This window comes from Phalacrocorax carbo, chromosome Z (assembly GCF_963921805.1).
Source record: "Phalacrocorax carbo chromosome Z, bPhaCar2.1, whole genome shotgun sequence".
Taxonomy (NCBI): domain Eukaryota; kingdom Metazoa; phylum Chordata; class Aves; order Suliformes; family Phalacrocoracidae; genus Phalacrocorax; species Phalacrocorax carbo.
The window spans coordinates 39,603,395-39,620,566 of NC_087548.1; the positions used below are offsets into that span (position 1 = coordinate 39,603,395).

Sequence of the window (17,172 nt, forward strand, 5' to 3'; positions counted from 1 at the left end):
TAGTTCACAGCTCCAATTTATTCCAACACCCCTTGAAAAACCCAGATGCATCACCAAGCCATAAAGAATCTTTAAATAATTTTTTTCACTGGTTCTAAAAAAAACCTATCCTTTTTCTAAGGAATATCCAGTGTTTTCTTCTTATTAAATGTTAACAGTGAGCTAAAACCTCTATGCAAATAAGAGTCTCATGACAGATCAATCACAGCTCTTAGGAAAAAGTTTATCTTAAGAGCATGGAAACACTAGAGCACTGGGTTCCATGCTTATCTTCCATAAGACTACCCATAGTCTTATAAGTTTCTGGGCTTAAAACATATGCAGTTTTAAAAAATAGTGTTAGAAGAAGATTTCAAATTAATGAACAATTTGAATTACTGTACTTTTCCCATGTCTGAAGTCCATAGATTAGAAATCTTATCTGAGAAAGTTGAAACAACTTACACTGAACTTAGCTGTACTTTTCCTAATTTAAAATACAAGACTGTATTTTAAAAAGCAAACATATCTTGGGATCTAGTCTTAGCTCATTTGTCCTCTCCCTTAGTAATAACACGTTTCCAGTCTGTTCGCTAGAAAAGACCCTCGCTTGTAGTTACTGCAATACACAGATCTCTTGATTTGGTTATCAGTGCTTAGTGTTTTCATGTAGAATGGCCATACTGATGCTCACTAAAGGTCTGATTGGTCTTATCTCCAGCTGATAGCTGGTGTGTATGGAACAATACAATGGTCAAATCAAGTGTAAAGTGAACCTTCCCTTGGTTTATCCTCCCAGGTTGTGACAATTGATTTAAAGACTGCTTGAGCTGGGAATTGCATCTGGGTCATTGTGATTTATGGGGCTACATAGTCTATGCTGGGGTTTATTGTAAGCCTTTTTCAATAAGTTCCACAACTTAATTACATGGAGGTTGTTTTGTGATGAGATATGGTTAAAGTTTTTCCACTGTACAAAATGGCCCTCTATTATACAGAAGGCCCTCAATGGAATTACATTTATACAAAATGTTTTTCATTCTTCTAATAAATAATCTTCCAATAAATATCCCTAGGTTTAGTAACACAGATAACGCATTTTTGCAATGCCTTCAGGTGCAAGAAGATACATGCAATATTTTCTCTGAAACCTCCCATCCTGTAAAAAATTAAGCACATAGGCAACTTCTATGCAAATGAAGATTTACAATCAACACAGCAGGATTCTGCACTTGCAGGAGTGTGTTTGGGTTTAGGACCACTCTTCTGTCCCTCAGCATCCCTCTGTCCCTCTGTCCTTCATCTTATCACATTGTGCTTGAGGCTTCTTATCTGTAGCTGGGAGGAGCCCTGGGCGTTTCTGGCTGTGCCCTAGGGAAGCGTAGGTTTCCAGGTGGATAGCCCAGCACTCCGTACCCCCTGGGCCCTGGTGGCCTCGTCACAGCTATGGATGGGGGCGAAAGGTTTCCTCCTCTGCTCTGCGGGGCATGGTGGCCATTTGGGGCAGGGTCTAGATGCTGGAGTGCCTGAGAGGAACTGGCTTCTTGTGGCTGGCCTGTCTTCTTTGCTTCATTGCCACCCTGTCCTTTCTTGTTGTCTGAAATGTGTTTGGAAAACAGAATTAAAAAACAAACATGCAAATCAGAAATTCCCTGAGAGAAATCCGGTAGCTGCCTCTTCACTCCAGAGTTCACTGAAAAGTTCACTCCCATACCAATAGCCTGAAATCTGGGGTAATGTAGCTTCATGATCTTTGCACTATATTTTCCCTCCAGTCCTTTCTGCAGTCCTTCCTGGGCAAAGTCTAGCAGCATCCAGGAAAAAAGGAAAAAGCTTGTGAAATCCTTCAGGAAAGACTGAAACCTGCATGGCCAGCTAGGCTTTCTGATAAGAATTTTTACCGTTCTGTGTTTTCAATAGACCTTCTCCCAGTGAACCTGGCACAGATGACAACCACTGTCCTGAGCAGTCCTGGATCAACAAAATATGATAGGAGGGTGCAAGATTTGGACCCAACTGGTTTGTGATAGGTAAGACGGATCACTGACATTCAGACCAGACTTTAAGTAATTTTTTTGTTTGTGGGGCTGGAATTTTGCAGTTCATTACAGCTCTATTACAGTTTTTTTTTGCTTTGGTGTTGTCTGGTGCGGAATAATATTGCAGTGTTTCTTAAACAAGCCAAAGAAAGAAAAATGGACTGGAGATTAGGCTAATACTTGTGATTTAATATTGTGAATATCTTTCAGGAGATTATAGCGAAGGAAGCAGTGAAGGCAGCAAGGAAGCTGATGGTCTGGCATACATGAATTCCTCATCTCAAGGGGTTCAAAACAGTTCTTACCTTGGTTTGGAATGGATTTGTCTTGCTTGCCGCTTTTTTGTTTTGGCTGTGGTGGTTCTGTCTCGAATGGGTTTTCCTCGTGCTCATTTGATTTTTGTGCCTTTTGTTTATTTCTTCTTTTATTTTCTTCTGCTTGCTAATGACAGGGGAGAGAGGGCATTTTTCAGTGACCTGAATGGATTCTCTAATATTTAGTAAACCCCAAAATTAATAATTCTCCATTCCTTACACTTTGTAGCTTCTTTTTAAGTTCCAAGTTAGCTTCCTTGTAGGATTTGGATGTAGCATTGAGATAATAAATGCTCAGGCTAAATTTAAAGAAAAATAATTTTCTTGTTAGGTAATGATCTAAATATAAAGACTCTTACCACATTCCTATAGCAATAGCTACAGTTGTGCTAATATAAAGTATGTATCTATTTCTCATTTATCGTGCCTAATAAGTAGTAATATTTTGACAACGAACAATGTGCTTCCTTATAGTATGAAGAAGACATTGTTATTTCATGGGTATTTTCCTTCTTTGTTTTTACCTTTTTCATTTTTAGTATCTTTGCCTTGGACCATTCCAAGAAAGGAATAGCACTCAAAAAAAGATCTGTAGTAGACCGGATATTTCAGAGGACAGTCTGCATTCTTTGTTTTTCTAGACAAGGGTTAAAATAAAATATGATGTTATGTGAACCTTGGCAAAATATAATCTCAGAATTTTATTTTGCTCATGTAAAATCATTGTGCAATTTCTATTGTGTTCTGTATTTTTCTCTATATTTATTGGCAGTTTCATAATGCAGGGCTAAATCCCAGCTCATATCTGCATAGAATTAACTTTTAGTTCAGCAGTATGCTAAATAATCTGATATATGTATACAGCCAATTAAAATGCCTTAATAAAGTAGAACTCAGTGAAGTCTCTGAGGAAGACTGTTCTGGGGTCATTATTCTTTACCAGGTACTGACTAACGAAAAATCTCTACTAGCCCTATTTCATACAGTCTCCAACATCCTGTCCCACACTCCCAGTGGCATAAAGTACATTGTTTATCAAGGAAAGGTCAAGGCACTGAAGATCAGATTCACTGAAAGTAACTGAGAAATAACTTTGTGTCATGGTGGTCATGTTTCTATTGAACTTGCTGAGGATTTATGATATGCTGCTCTGCCTACTGAGAAAGCTGATAAAAGTCACAGTACTCCGGATCCCCTATAGCCTTTTCATTTTATAGCTCTGCCATTACTGTGGCAACAACATCATTTTTGAAAAACAATAACAAAACCACAAAGAAAGTCATTGAACAAAAAAGAGATTTTTTTTTTTATGCAAAGGCACAAACATTAGGATCAGTTAAAAGGCTCATGAATTCTTCCAGTCCCTCACCACAGGGAAATCAACAGTTTTTATACTCAGGCAGTGAAGATTTAGAGTGAAAGAAACTTAACAGACCTTAGATTAACCAAGCTTTGAGTTAATATTCTGTACGTACACCATCAGCAATATAAAAGGTAGGATGAGTCCAGGGTTAGAGGCATAACCAAATACCTTCCCAAACCAGGAAGGGAAGTCATGCTCCAGGGTTTCTGATATGACTTCAAACATTCTAGTCTTCCCGCTGTTAAACAGAAAAGTAGACAATATATCACATACAAATATTATGGCAACATCAGTGCAGTTGTAATGAAAATTAGTCACATCACATCAAAATCTGGGAAAAGGACAATAAGCTATGTGTTAACATTATTTAAAAATTGACACTCTGAGAGTGTCATAATAGTATTTATGTATTTTGAGGGGGAATATAGACACCAATATTTTTATCGTATGCTAATAGGTTTTGCCTGCAGTTACTACCAAGATTGCTCCTCAGAGAATCACTGTATTGAGTTGTGAACTCCATACCACCAACCAAAGAGTGAAGTGCAATTTGTGCTCTGTGAAGTCCTGGTGAAAAATTCAAATCCCATCTTGGTAAGCTTGACAAGCAAAAAATGATCTGCTTGCAATTGGTTTCTGTTCCGCACTGCACAGCCTAATTCTCCTCTCTTCTCTGTGTACCAATGTTATATAAGTCAGTGGGTGTGTTTTATGAGATTTTTGTTATTGTTACAGCAATCTAATACCTTCATGCATAATTGTTCTATGGCTAGCCTATCTAGAATGTATTTTCTCCCTAGACCATTAACATTAAGTTTTTCTTGCAGAAGCATTTTAACAGATGTTCCAAAACTCCTTTCCTGTTTATTTTGCTTTTGGATGTGCTTCATAATACAGAGTTTGAAGTTCTTTACCTGAACAAGATGAGCAAAATGGGTCTGTATATGTACTGGGGCTAATTCATAGTTTTAGTTCATTAAAGGAATTGCCAACTGATATTCCAGTCATTGAGGTCTCCTCTCACATATTTTGAGTTCTTGTAAAGCATTTCTGACAACCAGGTCTTTTTCTTAAACTCATTATTCTCAACTTTTACCCTCTTTCCGGTAATGTAAAAAGGTTGCAGAATAGAATTCTTATTCAGACCAGTTCTTTCTCTCCACTTCCCTCATGCACCCATGGTAGATGAGAAATTCCACGCTGTGCTCTCATTATCTTTTCCCCAGCACAGAGAAAGCTTCTCCTGTTGCAACTTTGCTAATTCTGTCCTGCCTTCCCTACTCCTGGCAGGTCTCTGTTGAGTTGCATATGCTGCCTTTAATGATGGATTAAAAAAAAAAAACAAACAAACAAAAACAAACCAAAACAGAAAAAAACCAGAAGAATCAGAAGTTTCATCATAGATGAGACTTTGAGCTACCAACAGGAAAATATTTTCTTTTTTTTTTAATACAGATCCATGCACTACCAGTATTTATCTACTGGCTGCTCAACAGTAGCATTACCTATACCCAGGTTGAATGAACTTTCATTAGTTTCAAAACCTCCCCAATTAAAATTTACATTGAAAATTTCAAATTTTTTATGAAGAACAAAGTATCTCTGTATTTGACAGAGAAAAAGTTGTAGGCACTATTGTCTTTCTCATTTTGAACAGTAACCTTACCATTTCAGTAATATCAAATTCAGTAACTGCAGCTACTTAGATCTGCCTCCAGATATCTCCCTCTGTACTTTCTTTGTTGTGACTCAAATAAACTTACTTTGCATCATTTGCTTTGTTACCATTGCTTCAGTAAATTAAAGCAATTTTCTGTCTCATCAGAATTTTTGGGACATCATACAATTCTCCCTTTTAGGTGACTGTGGCTAGAAACAATCTCCCAGGTATTTTGCCTTTGTCCATAGTTGATGTGGCAAGACTTCTTCCCCTTTAAAAAGTGCACTGGGTATTACGCAGATATCATTTTACTCTCAGTAGTAATGTATTAACCAAACCTTTCATTGGAATCAGGATGTCTCTTTTACTATTCTGCTACTCTTGCTTTGCAAATACCTTGTTCAAAACCAAAGACTAAAGTATTCTCAAAATGTTAATTTCATATATTGACTGTTGTTGTGTACTCGTTCTAGTTGTATGTCATGCTACCTGGCAAGCAAAGATGATGAAAATGGTCCTGGACTTTCCAGGTAGTGTGCACAGAAGGAGAAAGCATAGCAACAGCTAAGCTAGCTTGAATATAAGGTACATGTTTGCACAGGCAAGACAGGCCTAAGTTTTTAGAAGGGACTAATGGACGTGGAGGTCTTGAAGACTTCAGTAATAGGATCGGTTTCACAGTGATAATACAGTTGGAAAGAGTCACAGCATTCAAACACTGCACCACCACACATATAGCACACCACCATACATTCTGATATACCGATCCTACAGCACATATGCAGACATTTCGTGAAAGTCCCCACTCTCACGCCAGGAGTCCAGAGATGTGTAACAGGTCACTGCTCTAGTCCTTTAAATTAATTTCTAGTTTAGCTAGAGCAGCAATGACATTTTTTTTTTCCTTACAACTAACTACAAGAAAAGGTTTTCTGTGTTATGCTTCAAATAAAACTTTCTGTTGAATTAATCTGTTTTCTAGGATTCCAGCTTCAGGAATTATCCGTGATGAGAAATGTGACACAATTAAACACCCAGCCTATCAGGTGCTAAGACTCATTATAGGAGGTCTTTTTCATTACTGTATCATTCGATGTGATGTGATAAGGTGGTTCATTATATCAATAACAAAAGATTGATGTGAAATGCAAAAAACCTGAAAGGACCACAGTCAAAAGATGGTGGGATGGAGACAATGGTGTACACAGCAGGCAGTGTGGAGAGAAAGAGGATGAAAAGCAGCATGGCCATGTAGAAGTTATTGGATCTGGAAGCCTTGAAGACCCTCTCCTGGGGGACGTTGCAGCACATCACTGCCCAGCATTGTAGGTACATTGAAGTGTGGAGGCGGAACACGTTGATCGCTGGGAGGCATGGAGCATAGAAAGATCCCATCCTAGAAAAGAAGCAAATCAAAAAATAACCACTTTGTTGTGGGACTTCTGTCTTCCTAGATATGCCACCTGTTCCCTACATCAACGTGCTCTGCAGCCATAGACAGTATGCACTCAGAAATCAAGTTTATAAAACCATCTTTACATTTTCTTACTAATATTATCTCTTCAGCCTTGCTTTAAGAAGAACTAGAGGCATATGGAGAGGATTCTCCATATGAATATTTTGTTTCAAAGTTACGAAGCCCCCTTTCTCTGCAGATTAAATGATCATTCAATGAAATATTTTCCCCTCTTACTTTGTCCCTTTAGTTCAGGTATCATCTCACTTGTGTTTTATGAAAAGGGATAGCCCTAAGGCTAGGTATTACCAAAATAATGTAGTTAAGTCTTTATTATTTTTCTTAATATACTATCACAATTCTAGGAAGGAAATTTTTGCTTAGTTGACATGTACTTTACTTCTATTACCATGGTTATTCATTGCTTCATTCCAACAAACTGTTTACTGATTCTGCTAAATATTGCTTTTTCCTTATTATGTATGGTTGCATGATTATGACACTGATACAGTTGGGACCACTTTATTTTTATCACACCTTGTTTGTTGTGCCATGCTGACTGAAGAGCAATTACTTTCTTTTGCCTCACCAAATGATACAGAATGTAGGAGAAGAGGAATTTACTTCTTCCTTAATCATTGTCCAGGTGACAAGAACTGAGCTTCTTTGCCTCTGAGTGCCTCGTTTCTTCTATTTAAAAAGTAGGAAATAGTTCTACATGGCTGGAAAAACCTTCCAAGTACAGAAATATTATGACAGACTCTATTATATTAATATCTCTCCTTCTCCTTTTCATATATCTTCAATGAAAAGATAAAGGGTTTGCTAGTCTATGGTTGAAGGGAGAGAGTACCTCATTGCCCTGTTCCTTACCTGATGGAAATTGGTTGCAAAATACTCCTCAACTTCAACAAGTTCAGAATCTGGGTAACTAACTTGTGGCTGTTATAATAATATTTCATTACAACATTTATTACATGCTAGGCAATTCTTGCCAAAGCTTATTAATATGGAGAACATTTACAAGTGGTTTGCATCCCACTTGCTTTGTCAAAACACAGAGAAAGATAAGAGAGTTTTCCTAACTGCATGGTCTCTCTCATACTCAAAAATAAATGCATACATAATACCTCTTGTATCCTTTCTAGCTCTGTGATAGTGCCAGCTCACCAGCTGCACCTGGAACTCTTTTTTATTCTGTTTCAGATGAGCATAAGCATGTGCAATAGGATTTGTAAAGCTCAGGTAAAACAGAAACCAATTTATCCTATGTATATATTAATGATAAACCTGGTTTTGGAAGTGTATGTTTATTATATTTCAGTCAACCTTTTTTTACTCATCTGATGTATTTGGTTCAGTTTAAACCATAAGACATTATTTTGAAAACAACTACATCTCTAGTGCCTTACTTGGCCCTGCAAATATCAATTAGAATGTAAATGTGGTCCCAAACATGGAATAAGCAGTAAACCGAAGGATACTGTATCTAAATAATATCACAAAAGCACAAGTCACAGTTTCTGTGCCAGAATGTGTATATTGGAGCATGGCAGCTTAGAAGTGCATACAGTCTGTACATGTAATGAAGTATAAAAATGATACGGCTGTATAGTTTTGTTAGAGAATAATCAGGAATTTACTCCCTCAGCTAGTCCTCAACATCTCTCAAGTAGAGAATGATTCCCAACCTCTCTCCCAAAGTGTTAATTACATCAGCATAAAGTATTAGTGCCACCAATTTTCTATAAAATTGCAAGCAGAATTTAAGCAGTAGCATCATCGTTTTGATGAACAGCAGCCTGAGAAATGTTTCCTGTCAAAAATTAGAATGCAGATAGCAAGATACCAACTGCAAAGATAAGCTGCTTTTCTAAGGTGCAGGACACAGTATAAGTGCCCCACATGCCAGCAGCAGGGCTGGACTCCCTCCAGCCACACTCTTATGGCATGCCATCACTACATGGCCAGAGGTGGTGCCGTGCTCATCCCCAGCCATATACCCTCTTGAGCAAGCCCACGGTGCTGCTGTTAGGGTCCTCAGTGCATCCCCCCAATAGAGTTTGGTTGTAGGGGCTGCAAGATACTTGCAGCCTCTTTCTTTGTCATATTTCTGCAGCATTTCTTTGACACGCACAAAACACGCAACCTTTGGGCTTTAGAGAAATGAGGGCTTATGCCAAACAAAAAGTCTGATCATCAAAGTCATATTAAAGGTGAAAAATTAGGCCTTAGCAAGAATTCTGAGAACCAACAATGCTTGAGGAGGATAGTTCCTGAGGAAGACTGAGCATCTTGCACGAGGACTCTACACACTGGTATTCTTTACCGCTCATGTAAAGTCTAAAAGTGGGATGAAACATAGACCCCTCCTCCTCTAGACCTAAGGACAAATGCTGCAGCAGTAGCATTTTATGCACATTCATGTGCCTGCACAGGTAAGTGTACATACATTTGTTTTAAGGCCTTTTTTTCACAGAAGGCATAGGGAAAGAGTGGTAAGGTACTCAGAAAGGATGAAATTCAAAGCAAAACAGTACAGGTCATGTGCTCGCTCTAGCAAGCAGTCCATCAACAAAAAGACAGTATTCATCCATGCAGCTTTTTACTTGTTGGTCTTACCAGCTCATTACAAAATTCTGGTCCCAAAATCTTAGGTCAGAACTAGTTTTGAAGTTATCCTACTGATTGCAGTGTACCAGTTTAATATATATTGCGTGGCACTTCCATCAAACTAAAGCAATGGGACAGAATTGGCATCTCAGAAGAATCTTTTACAGATACAGCTAAAGCCTGCAGTCCCACAGATGCAGCATGCTTTTCCACACTTACCAGATCATTCCTTGGTTAAAGATCAGTCCCAGCACATTTCCACTTATATCAAACTCAGAATATGACGGCTGAAAGAAATAATGCAGATGCTTTCATTAGGTTTGGACAAAGCGTTTTAAGATGACTTACAGTAGATTAAAACTGTCACTTCCAACAGCAGCAGCATACTGGCATTGTGTTGTAAGGCCTCTTGTTGCATCTTATCTGTGAATCCTGAAATAAATTAATGTGAATCAAGGCCAACAGGCAGACTTTAACACAGCTTGTGGTATTTTACTGAAAATCTTTTTGAGATTTGTTCAGCAGAAGATGCTAATGGAGAATTAAAAATAGTGCTGGGTACTGCATATACTTTAAAACAAAAATTCATGAATTTTCCATTGGATTGGCTAGTGGAGGTCATCTGTGTCCTCCAAAACAGTACCAGCCATGAGGCTACTGTCATTTAATTCCTGTTTGAACTATAATACTATCTTTCATATTTAACAGTTACACTGTTGAAGAACTCTTTTTAAGCATTGATAGATATTACCTAACATTGTCTTCCCTGTTTAATATCGGTATCTTATTTCTAATCTGAGTGTGTTTGTTTCTAATTTTTACTTCAAGATTCAGCCATGGGGTCTCATTATCACTTTGTCTGCTGAAGAAAACACTGTATCATAATTTTTTTGTTTCCAATATATACACATAAGGACTGTAAACTAATACTTCTTTAGCCTTATAGTTCTGAACTGTTCATCTGATCCTTTAATTCTGTTTTTATAAATCTTTAATCATTTCCACATCTCTTTTTTTACCCTATTTATTAGTCTCTAATTCATGAACACTTCCATCTGCAAAAATTAAATACACTGCATTTGAGTGACAGTTGAAATACACACAGACAAAGTAGTTTGTTTGCATATGCACCAAGAACAAAACTCTCTGGAAGAAATTGTGTCTGTAAACTTTTGGCTTACACCTAAATGTCTTATTCAAGCATATTATTCAAATGGGTTTGCACTGTGACAAGATTTTGTTTATTCAGCTTTCTCATAGAAAGGAATTCTGCTACACCATACCTGGTGACTTGCATGATTCACCATAGTGGGTGGACAAAAAGATCAGGAATAATGTGTATCTTCCAGGTATTAATTACATGGATGACTGGGAGAGAGAGGAAGGGGCATGAAATACAAAACTAAGAATTCCTTTATGGCTGAACCAAGACAAAGTCATTCTATTAAAATCAGCAATTAAAGTAATAATTTTTAATTGTACTATGTTATATGGTTGGAATATTTGAAGTCTTTATACTCTTTCTGTGTAGTTCTTTATATATGTACAGATACACATGTATATGTCTACAGCAAACTGCTGTATTTATGTTGCATGTATTTATGAATCTGCTTCCATACAAGGGAAGTTTAGATAGATTAGTAGTATTCAACTTCGAAAGCAGTTGACTAGAGCTGCATAGAGGGATAGACTATCCTAAGTGACATGAAGAGATGAACAGGATCATACAGAATCAAATAGTGTGTGACTGTTCTTCATAACATGGGAGCCAGCATTAACAAATAATTTGAAATGTAATTTTTAGACAAATAAAAGGAAGTGTTTTTCCACACAACATGCAAGCTTATTTCTGAATTCTTTGGCAAAGGATATTTTGGTGGTAAAAAATATTCAGGGTATAAAAAAAGTCTAAAAATTAATGGATGATAGGCACATCATGGCCACTAACCACAGAGACACAGGTATAGCTACTTCCTAGGGAAGATTTTAAGCTCAGGTATTTCCAGAAATTCAGTGACCCAGTTTGCACTTCCACTTCTGGATGTTGTTTCAGACAGATTACTAGACCTGAGGACCATAACGAACCAGACCATTATAGCCATTCTTATGTACTGCCAAAAAAAATGGGAATAATAAATGGGTTCCAGCACTCCCTATGAAAAGATGTGTTGTTGACACTTTAGGAACAATAATATGTGATGGAAGTAAGTGTCCCCTCATTGCTGGATAAACATGTCACAGCTTCTGTTAACAGTGTTAAAGCCCTTGTGTGCGGGCTGTGAGGCTCACTGTCACTGCTCCTCAGCTCTGTTTACATTCTTTACTTTGTATATAGATGAACGGCTAGAAAGAAGGACGGTATCTGTTCAGCTCTTTAGTCTAGACCCTTAATTAAAGCTTTTGCCTTTACAGGGTCTGTTTTATTGACTGAATTACTGTATTATATTCCATTAACATCCTTAATGGTAACAAAAAAAAAAAAAAAAAAAGAGCAAAAATTAAGTCTGAAGTCTTAATGGGTGAATGTATGTGTATTCATTTGACAACTGGCACTTCCAGCTCAAGCCAAGCTGTCCTACTGTTCACTCTGTGGCTCCCAACACCAGGAAAATGCAGGCATACCACAAAAGAGTACATCCAGTACATCCAGTAGCCACACCCAGCTGTTCTGGATACCCAGGGTCATCTCAAATTGCACAAGGCACCTGTGTCTGGGCAGGTCATGCAACAAAAATTCCCTGCAAAAAGGGCAGATGATTCAGAGTAAAAGCAAGACAGAAGAGTCTTCTGGAAGCCCAAATGGAAGCTAAATCATCCTAGGTAAACCATCTGTCATACAGTCTTCCAAATGGCTTTCAGGCTTGGATTCATTCAGGTTCTTTCACTGATCATGGATATCCTGAGAGGAAAAAGGTCCAGGCTATCACTTCAACATCTTTGGAAAATATGATGTCTGAGATATTTTCTGTCAGATGTAGCACAATGATTTATGTGTTCCCCACATCCAGCCATAGCTATTGTGATGTGATGGCTGTGGAATCTGAAAATGTGAGGAAGCTCCAGATGCAGTTTAAGTGTATGAAAATACAGGGTTCCACAGGCTGTGCTGCCTCTCTGCCTATGCTATACTCAAATTCCTGCATTTACATTCAAATTCTTGCATACTGCAATGGTTATGACTTGTTTGTCCACAACCTGGCCAGCTGGTGGTCATCATCTCTTACACCAGTCCAGTTTGAGACACACCATAAAATTAACAGGGACAAACCTGAACCTTGCTATAAAGGCCAAAAAGTCATAGGAGCCAACCAATAGCAACGAGATTACTATATCGGAAAACTGTTTTTTCTACAGAAAACATAAAAACTTTTTCTTCTCGAAAATTATCATTTCCTGACAGGCTGATTTTAGTAAAACAAGAAATTTGTACATGTATGAAGGCAAAATTTTTATGAAAGGAAGACAAAAGGATGGCAGAAAAGCTAAAATGGCTGCCCATGCAGATGTACCCAAGATAGCTTTAAACTATTTTGCTCTTTTCCATACCTCTCAGTAAGTACAATGGAGGCTTCAGGAGCTTCACAAACTTTGTCAGTACCCTAACTACTACGTAACAGGTGAAAAAGCAGTATCAGACCTTACACTGTAGGTATCTTAGCTGGCTAGGTTAACCTAGCTCGGGTCTGTTGAAAAGCATGAAAGTCTCAACTCCCTAGTGAAGAGCTATACACCTTCTTATGTTATGGGACTTACTAACTTTATTTCAGCTAAATTAATTCTAGCAAAAATATATATTAAAAATAGAGTTCCTAGAGCAAAGTCTTTCATATTTTTATCCACAAACACTGTGTGCTAAAGGACCTTATCCAAAATCCTGTAGAAATCACTGAGATTTTGTTCTGTGGAACAGGGAATGAGTCTTCAAATTGGAAATTTGTGAAAAACATGTATCCAGTTTTCTTACACAATCAAATGAAAAAACCCCATACATTTCCTAAAGTTACTAAAGTCTAAAGAATAAGACAAATATTCAGGCATAAGCAAATTCTGAGGAAAACTAACACAGGGATTTTGAAGGTGATGTATCTAGCCAACATTTAACTCTGTAGAACTGAAAGGAAAATGTAATTTACTACAAAAATGTGAAGTGATAATCTGACAAGGGGGTTTAAAATAGCAAATCAGATACTTACAAATCCATACTCCAAGTCCCAGCACCAGCAGTAATTGAAAAACCTAACGAAGACAGCTCTCAAGAAATCACCAATTAGAATTGTGATGTATGTTGTCATCGTGTCAGAGACTGTCAGCCGCACAAATTCCTGTTACAGTAATATTTTCTTTTAAGTATATATTTAAGCATTTAATAATTACAATAATAAAGAAATAGTGGACTGATATCTATTAACAGCAATCTGAGCTGATATCTTAAATTTGCTTTTGATACAGTTGACTTCGGCAAGACTAAAAATAGTGAAAGACTTCCTTTCTTAAGGAGCATCAACTCCCAGTGGATATGGAGAGGAAAGAAGATAACCCTCATGGAAATCCTCTTTCCTCCACTTTTATTTTAGTAAGTCACACTAAACCCTACTGTAACAGGCCTTACCCCAATAGCCCAAAAGGCTATTACTCTCCCTGATCTGAAATAAAGGATAAAATTAATGGAGTGATGAGCACTTAGTGTTCTTAGCTTTTTATTCAGCATCAGTGAAAAGAATAGAGGGGCTGGTTTTCCAGCCTGTCTGCTCCCTGGTGGTGATTTATTCAATCAGGAGGTGAGATTGTCAGAGTGATGGAGAAACAGCAGAAGTTATGATTCAGTGGTGAATTCATTCTCATGCACAAGACAACAATAGGGTATGATTAAATAGATGAAAAGGGGGTGTTAGAAAATTATTTGGAAATAGCATTTTATATTAATAAGTCAATAAGCATAAATGTTCAATTGAATCAGACAAAATGACTGAGCAGATTTACCACTAACTCACTATTCTTCTTTTGCATTGTGTTACTTGGCTAAAGGTAGAGATGCCTTCTCAAAAGCACACTACTCTAAGAGCTATCTTACATGTATTTCCTTACTGAGCTACTCTTCTTTATTTTTTTGTCTTTTCTATAGATCTGCTGTAGTCAGAAACTGATATTGGCTGGTCAAAATTCTGATCAGAATTACCACATTTATTAGAGGTTGTGATCAATCCAACTTTTCAAAATTGCTAAATAGGTTTTGCAAGACAAAGATGGAATGAGGAAGAGGAAGGTAAAACAAGAGAATACTGAAAGGAAGGGGAAAAGAGAAATGCTTTCAATGTTGTCAACTACCAGGAGAAAGAATTCCCTGCTAGTCAGGGTCCAAAGAAACACAGATAATTTTTTCCTCAACTTTTTAGCTGAGGTCCCACATCAGCTTTTCCTCTCATTTTCCCACCACTTTTCCCACTTATTAGCAAAAATAAAGAAGGTTTAGACAACATATCTTGTAACAGACTACAATCTATTTTCAAATATGAGCTCAAAGCAGTTACATTACCTGTCCTACCATTGTTTCCCAGCACGGCCCTCTAGGGACATCTGCAGGGTCCACCTGTATTGGAGGAGCAGTAGAATTTTCTGGAATAGTACCATTGTACAGACTGGCTTCCCATATTGTCATGTTATACTTGACTATCTTTTCTTCTTCCAACTAAGTAAAGAAATAAATTGAGGGAAAAAAACACAAGATGAGCTTGCTACCAACTCTCAACCTTTTCTGCTCCAAGACTCCCATTACCATCTCAGGCATGGAAGTGATGTACAGTACAGAAAGAAATTAATGTCTTTCACTGACATGTCTGTGACTGGCTGGAAATCCTCATACTTGCCCAGCTACATGTTAAAAATAGTAAAAGGAAGTAAATAACTTGCCTTGAGATTGATTTCATCCATTAGGGCAATAATGAAAGTGTAGAGATTGCCAAGAAAAAGAGCAAAGATCCGTCCCAGCTGCCATCTTAGAGCTATTCGAGGATGGTAGTTTTCCAGAGAACTGATTACATCAAATAAAGTTGGACAGAACATTCCTAAAAGTGACATAACCATGTTCACCTAAGGGGGAGGAAACAAACCAAAAAAGTTTACAGTGAAATGTTAGAGGCAAGTTCTTTTATTATTATTGAATTGCGTGGAGGCTGTATTTCCATTAGTACTTTTTACTTGGTTTTTGATTTAATGAAAACCAAAATCCACTCTGGGAGTCACAAGATGCTTTCACAAATGAAAAAAGGAATGAAAAGTCAGTTGTAATCTACCGCAGATGGATATATAAGATCTTTTTTTCCATTTTATATTTCACTTAAATCTCTGAAATAATCAAATGTTAGTTATTCTGACTAGAACCTAAACTTTAACCAAAATTCTACTACCAGAGAACACAGCAAAACCTATTTCCAGTACTGTTTTATGCTACATCTCTACCACATCTTCACAGACACATAGATGTTCTATAAAACATTCCTACAAAATGTAGCATTCCTACAAAAATATTGCACTAAATTAAATTTACCTGAGATCTCACCCAAAGTTAATTTTAGATGTCACAGAATCATAGAATCACAGAATAACAGAGTATCTCAAGTTGGAAGGGACCCAAAAGGATCATAAAGTCAAACTCCTGGCTCCTTGTAGGACTACCTAAAACTAAACCATATGCCTAAGAACATCATCCAGATGCTCTTTGAACTCTGACAGGCTAGGTGTCATGACAGCTTCCCTGGGGAGCCTGTTCCAGTGACCAACCACCCTCTCAGTGAATAACCTCTTTTTAATATCCAATATGAACTTCCCCTGATGCAGCTTCATTCCATTTCCTCACATTCTGTCACTGGTCACCAGAGAGAGATCAGCACCTCCCTCTCTCCTGCCCCCCTTGATGTCACCCCTCAGCCTTCTGTTCTCCAAACTATACAAACTGAGTGACTGCAGCTGCTCCTCCTAAAGGCTTGCCCTTGAGGCCTTTCATCTTGCTCACCCTCCTCTGGACATGCTTTACCAGTCTGATGTCCTTCTTATATTGAGGCATCCAAAACTGCACACAGTACTTGAGGTGAGACCACACTAGTGCAGTGCAGAGTGGGACAATCACCCTTCTCAGCCAGCTAGCTGTACTGTGCTTCATGCACCCCAGGACATGGTTGGCCCTTTTGGCTGCCAGGGCACACTGTTGACTCATGCAACTTACTGTCAACCCAAACCCCCAGATCTCTTCCTGTGAGCCTCCTCTCCAGCCTCTCATCTCCTCATTGGCATAATAAAGGATTGCCTCATCCCAGGTGGAGAACCTGTCACTTGCTCTTGTCAAATTTCTTATGGTTGGTGATTGCTCAGCTCTCAAGTCTATCTCAGATCTCATACTCTCACCGCATAAGCAAATTCAAATCAACCCTGTTTTGTTCTGCCTAATTTTCTTAGACACCTTTAATAAGATTAATTCATCATCTTAGCAGTATAGAAATGGAATGAGTTAACTGAAAACAAATTGACAAAAACCAGATAACTAGCTTTTATAGAATGTTTAAAATACAACATAGCTTATAAACTCTAGAGACAAGTGTTTATAACACCTATTGTCTCAGTCACTATTAAAACAAAGACTTGATGCCCATTATGGCCCAAGTTGGCAAAGCTGCAGGAGTCAACTACAGCCAACATGAGCAATCATGAAGTCTTAAAATTCAAACTTATTGTCACAGCTGTATATCCTGTTTATT

The 17,172-nt window shown here is 37.8% G+C and overlaps 1 protein-coding gene across 1 annotated transcript in view; it reads right to left on the reverse strand.

Moving 5' to 3' along the window:
* Positions 1-895: 895 nt before the first annotated feature.
* TMC1 (transmembrane channel like 1) overlaps positions 896-17,172 on the reverse strand; it is a 68,262-nt gene continuing 51,985 nt past the window's right edge. Inside the window, exons 12-20 of the mRNA XM_064438672.1 lie at positions 15,332-15,511; positions 14,958-15,110; positions 13,618-13,746; positions 9,644-9,711; positions 6,512-6,751; positions 3,808-3,933; positions 2,553-2,631; positions 2,324-2,459; positions 896-1,576 (exon numbers count right to left, since the gene is read on the reverse strand). Coding sequence (XP_064294742.1) covers positions 1,308-1,576; positions 2,324-2,459; positions 2,553-2,631; positions 3,808-3,933; positions 6,512-6,751; positions 9,644-9,711; positions 13,618-13,746; positions 14,958-15,110; positions 15,332-15,511 — 1,380 coding nt within the window. The 3' untranslated portion in view covers positions 896-1,307. The remainder of the gene's footprint in view (positions 1,577-2,323; positions 2,460-2,552; positions 2,632-3,807; positions 3,934-6,511; positions 6,752-9,643; positions 9,712-13,617; positions 13,747-14,957; positions 15,111-15,331; positions 15,512-17,172) is intronic.